General features: G+C 40.0%; 1 protein-coding gene across 1 annotated transcript in view; it reads left to right on the top strand.

Moving 5' to 3' along the window:
• The first annotated feature begins 3651 nt into the window (after positions 1–3651).
• LOC139738819 (2-oxoisovalerate dehydrogenase subunit beta, mitochondrial-like) overlaps positions 3652–6000 on the top strand; it is an 89384-nt gene continuing 87035 nt past the window's right edge. Inside the window, exon 1 of the mRNA XM_071649455.1 lies at positions 3652–3803. Within this exon, the coding sequence (XP_071505556.1) occupies positions 3656–3803 (148 nt within the window). The 5' untranslated portion in view covers positions 3652–3655. The remainder of the gene's footprint in view (positions 3804–6000) is intronic.

Here is a 6000-nt window from a genome sequence, read left to right as displayed (position 1 = left end):
CTCCACTCAGTGTCTTGGACCGTACAGCCCTGTAAAGACTGTATGGAGAAGATGCACATTTTGCACCTCTACCTTCTCTGCTACACCTTGATTTGTTTTGAGCTGATGTATTCTCTCCCACCCCCCCCCAAAAAAAAAGAACTCTCAGTCATATGACTATATTTGTACATACCAGTAACAAAGAGATTTTTCATATTCCTAACCTTTCTCTTCATAGGGGTATTGTAGTGCAAGGAACCCCAGAAGAACATAACCCTCTGTGGAAAAAAAAAGGGAACAATTATGTTGTCAGCCCTTAAGATTGTTTACTATGAATCTACAGTATGCTTCCAAGTTTTACTATGCTTGGAATAATGTCATAGTATTCAACAAAGAAGTTGTCAAAATGCATGTGGTTGAGAAAGATAGCAACATTGGTGTGTGTGTGTGTTTCATGATAGGCCTTTACTGTAATATGTACACAGTTTGTTTTCAGAATTAATACCAAATGGGAGAGTGTCATGAATATTATAACCATTTGACAAGGCCCTCTCGCTGTATGGGAGCAAACGAAATTTCCAGAAGGTAAACCTGATGAGCCCAGCATAGAAATTTTGTGTTTGTATGCCATCAGACTTATGTGTGTAATTTATCGAAACATGCATGATGCACAGATCAAGTGATCTCAGCATTTTGACCTAACTATCTTGAAATGCAGTCTGAAATGAAATTTTGGCAATTTTGTATGTGGTAAGCTGTGTACGCATCTAATTTCTTGTCTGAAGTGAGACAGACTATTTTGTAAAATGTTATTGTATTCCGTCCTAACTGGTACCAGAGCATGTAGATATTTCTAGTTCGAAAATCCTTTCAATGATATCCTCATGTCTTCATACCAGATGGTTGTCTGTTATGGAAATTGTGACATGAATTGAAGATTTGAATGCTGGAAGTCTTGTACGTAAGCTCTCGTGTTTGCATAATTGAGTTACTGTATACGCTATATATTTCGCGGGGGTTTTATTTTCGCGAATTTCGCGAGTCGGGAGCTATTCGCGAAATTAACAACACGCGAAAATATTACCTTCCAAAATGAATCCCTTGCCTTGATGATACGAACATTTCAGTACTAGTATACCATGTCACGGCTTACCGAACAGACCATACTGGCTAAGCTTGTTTATGCACGTCCACGTCTACTTACGAATACTGTAGAGAGCCAATCCATTATCGCAAGGGGACCACTCGTCAGAAATCTAGCGCGATGGACTTAACCACTTCAAAATGTTGAATTCTAACTTACTAGTTCGCAGAGTTTGGCAAGTCTTTTTCATACGATGTATAACTAGTATCATTCTTATTTGCTAATAAGTTGAAAATTCACACTTTCTTTGCCACTTCATATTTTCTCTGGTCCCCCAATCGCGAATTTAACCACTCGCGAAAATGTGTGGCAGCGGCAATTCGCGAAAATTTATGTACGCGAAAATTATAGCGTATACAGTATACTGTTTACTCCATATTCATGTATTTCAGGGGATTTTCGTTTTTGCAAGTTTGTGAGACAGCTGATACATGTATGTATTCCAAAAGTAAAAACATGTCAAATTATTGCCTCTCAAAACACAATGCAATATGCGTCATTTCTGAGGTGGGAAATTAATAAGTTTTTTTTGGTACTTGAGTCAATTTCATCTGTTTTTGTGTTATTTATTTAGAGTACAGCCACTCAAACAATTGTCTTTCTAGTCATTATGCATTAGATAATTGAGCTCATGAAATAACTGGCACATCAGTGTACATCACAGTGCTTTTCGTCCAAATTATGACCTGGCATGTACAGACAGATCTCCCAAACTACAGTGTGGTATCCATGAGTATGATACACATAATGTATTTTATCATCCCCCAGTATAAACAACTACTGGTTTTTTTTAGCCAATTTGGCAGGATGCAGAATGCCAAGGATGCGTGAAGTGCTGATTGAGAAGCTATGCATATTGACAGGATACGCAATACAACGTATGTTCAGACGATCCCCTGCTTCACTGGGAATATCCCTTTGCCAGGACTTTCCCCGGCAGTCCTATCATCTGAACGCTCGGCTGGAACATCCCCTGCTCCTCCGGCAAGCTTTTCGAGTCCGGCAACAAATTCTGGCGGGGGACTGACCCTGATCTCTCGCGCAGCTGTTTCCCTCATAAGTGCGCATGCTTGAAATGTGGTGGCGAAGAATTATTACACGCATTTGTATTTGCAATCACATGCCCTTCAGCACCAAGTACAGTGACCTAACACACAGTCAAAACCACCAGTCGTGATTTTGTCCCCCTTTCAGCGGGGAATTTCAATGTACATGTTCTCGATTGACCGTAAAAAGATAAAGCTGGTGATCGTCTGAACGCAGGGAGTGGGGTGTCAAACATTCTTTTTGACTGTCATGACAAGCTATTAAAGGTTTGAGGAAGCATCATGAAATAAAGAAGGGAAAAGAGAAACACAACATGTTGTATGCAAATATTATTCTCTACTTCTTGCAATAGACCGATTCTGTAATGTATTCAGGTTTTATGAATGTTTTGTTCACAAAAGTTAGTTAAAACAACCACAGAGCTTGTTGCCAAACCCACCAACAGCTCAGCAAATTCCTGCCTATGGAACTTTATGGGAGAGAGCAATTGGATGAAGTGCTCTGTTACTAGGCTGTTGGAAAACAAACATCCATAAATTGTAATAAATTACAGAATTGATCTACATTGTAGATTAGCAAATGAGACCCAGTGATTCCTTGGTGTTTGTGTGTGTCTGTGCAAGCTGTAAAAATGAAAATTTTCCCATACAAGCTATTACGTGCTACCAGACAATAGGGCAAAAGTAAAAAGCATTCAAATATTTTTGCATGCCATATGTTCCAGTAATTAATGGACTGAATCTATGGAATTAAAAAACATGAAATTCATCTTTCCTGGCTGAGTGAAAAAAAAAATACTTGCGTGAAATCATATCCACTTTTATGGTACAGTTGCACTCCTGTTATAGCAAACATGCTTGGTTAGAACAAAATTCTACTTATAACGAAGTAAAAACTCAGGCCGCATCATTATCCACACTTTTTTTTCTATTGCTTATCTTGTGGGGTATAAGGAAAGAAAACTGTGGGTCCTGAGGACTGTTACAACAGAAAAAGGGCCAAGTCACGCACTATATATAATGCAGGCCCTAATTGAATTGCATTTCTCTTGTTTATATGATGCTTGCCAGGATGGACTTGAAAATTTGGTTTAGAGATTGCCATACTATTTCCTGTCTTCTGCCTTCAAAAGAGATGATGATAAACAACACTAAAAGAACAAAATGGAAGATTTTAATGAAGAAAATGAAATGGAAAACATGCTCAGTTAATGAATATGAAAGAAAAACAAATACGGACTGTATATGGAGGAAAGGTAGATAGAGGAAAAAAGAAGTGGGATTTAATGAAAAGTATTATGTAGCAAAGAACGAAAAGCAAAAAAAGACAGAATCGTAGTGAAAAAATGATGAAGGAAAAAAAAAAAGGGAAAAAAAAATGGTGAGATCATGAAAAACTTGTATGACGTCATCGCTCGTTTGCGGTTCCCTGTATCGCGATCGCAATCGTCCGATGCGATCCAACCGAGCGTACTAGTACGTCAAGATGTCGGCGACCAGGCAAATTTTACGTAGCCTTGCTTCTGTTTCTATGAGAGGATGCTTGACTCGTCGATTGTCTAAAACTAACCATGGATCCAGACGTTCTGCTTCTGCATTTACATTTATTCCAGATGAGCCATCCCCCACAGACGGTAAGGATAAAGACTCTTTGGATACGGTCCCAGGCCCAGGTGGGGTGGTTACGTTGTGTTGTTCTGCGCTGGCCTGGACGATCGTACATTGTTGTACGTACGAACACGTATGAAGTTAAAATTACAAGCATGGACATGGATTGGTATATATGGGACTATGTATTACTAGCCTAGAGAATGTTTACGCTTTGCCTCCACTGGAGTCCAGTAATTAGAGTGTTCGAGAGATTATCGTGTGATGTCAGACCAACAGCTATAATTCTGTAATTTAGACTGAAAGATGATCAGTAAAATTAACTGTCTTAGCCTTTAGGCAGAGGCCTATGATTTGCTAACTTATACACAGCTCAGTCGCTGAGATGTCGAGTCCTACCACCATGTGAAAAGTTTAGATTAGACTAGTTTCACTTGTTTTTTTGTTTTTTTTTACTTGTTACTAGTATACTACTTATACTAGGCCTACTGAATGTATTTCTGGAATGTGTTTGGATTTCCTCTTAACATTTTGTGAAAAGTGTCAAGTGTTGGATCCAGGTTAATTGCCTAATTAACATTTTGTCAGTACAGTCCAGACAGGTTCAAATGAATAAATGTAAATCCAAATGAGCCCGAGTCGTGAGGCTAACGTTAGTTCATATCCATGAAGATATCTGGAATTTTGCTGTTAAGCAAATTGGCACCAAAAATTGGTTGGAGAGCACCAATGTAAAAGGACTAAAATGATGTCAACGTTTGTCATGTTCAGAGCTACCAAGTCTCACACATTCTGAGTGAGACTCAAGCATTTATAGGGGCCATCTCATGATCTCACGCATACGGGGAAGTATGCAACTTGGGCCTATAATAATGAGCATAGCCCAAAGGATTATTATTGTTGCAATCAAAGGTATACTGTATTTCCCTTTTGTCTTTCAGAATAAGTAAAAAATAGTCACTTAAGTATGCACCTGATCGCACCACTAAACAGTGGCGGATCCAGAGGGGGGCGCAACCGGCGCACGCCCCCCCCTTTAATTTTCGTTAAAAACAAAGAAAATAAAAAGAAAAAAATGAAATGAAACCCGGAAGTGGCACCAGAAATATTAGTCACGCCCTCCCTTTACAGAATTCCTGGATCCGCCCCTGCTAAAAGCTGTAAAAATTGAAAAAGCTCCGTACCGCGATACCGTGGGAGGGGTAAAAAACCCCTCCCACCCTCGATCGCGGGTTACGCCATTTCCTGACCCACTTTATCTGACACACTCTTTCTGACACACTTTTTTTGCCATTCACTTTGTACACGGGGCAGTTTTCATGAGACGGCATCTGTTATTGGCTACTGTGCTAATGAATATTCAAGACTATGGTATGGCTTGTCGAACGTCGCGCTCAAGGCCGGCCAATAAGAAGCGGCCAGGAGCTGGTGAGCTGGAGGCGCGCGGCAATTTCTAACCTCATCCATGGATCCACGTGTAGGCCTTGCTACTACGTGCGCTTCCAGTACCTTTTTTTTTCTTCAGCTGCTTAACCCATCCACGTACGGGCCTCTGTGTACTAGTAATCTTCGTGCCTGCCTACTAAGTCGGCAGTGAACTTGGGCGCGATCTTCCCTACGGCGCGATCTACACGCGAAGGGTATCCATGCTCCCAACCCCCGAGATAGCTCTGGAACATTCCATTCAATGACGGGGGTTTTATTTTGCAATGTTATCAAATATTTCTCATGTAAGCAAATTCTTGCTATAGCTAATCTATTTTAGAATAAAATTGTAATCTATCTATGATTAGATAACCTAATTCAAATTGGCAGAGACATAGAAAAATATTTGTTCTACAATCGTGATACGTTCAACTACTCATCTGTGCTGAAATCCACACATGTTATCGCTATCGCTCAATCTTCGATCGCGGTGCCGGTGGCTTGTGTGTGTTTACAACATGTGTGCATATGGAGGAAGCATGGGGCTGAAAAAACAGTACCACGTGGTGAGGTAAAAAAACAAATCGGACGTAAGAAGTCGTACATTCAAGAGCTAAACATGCAGACAAAATAGCGAAAACAAAGTTCACTGAAAAGGTCTTGACACTGTAATGTATGTTCCAAATTCATGTCTGGCTTAGTTTCGAGAGAATTTTCTACACTTGTAAAGGTTTTCTTTGCAAGAGATCAGGAGTGAGATCGGTGAAGTAGCTAAACATGTACTCCTAGGCTGCGTTT

The sequence above is a fragment of the Diadema antillarum genome, unplaced genomic scaffold (assembly GCF_040938485.1).
Source record: "Diadema antillarum isolate AM-2024a unplaced genomic scaffold, OU_Dant_1.0 seq00000768_RagTag, whole genome shotgun sequence".
Lineage (NCBI taxonomy): Eukaryota > Metazoa > Echinodermata > Echinoidea > Diadematoida > Diadematidae > Diadema > Diadema antillarum.
This window is presented reverse-complemented; position numbering and strand designations above follow the sequence as displayed.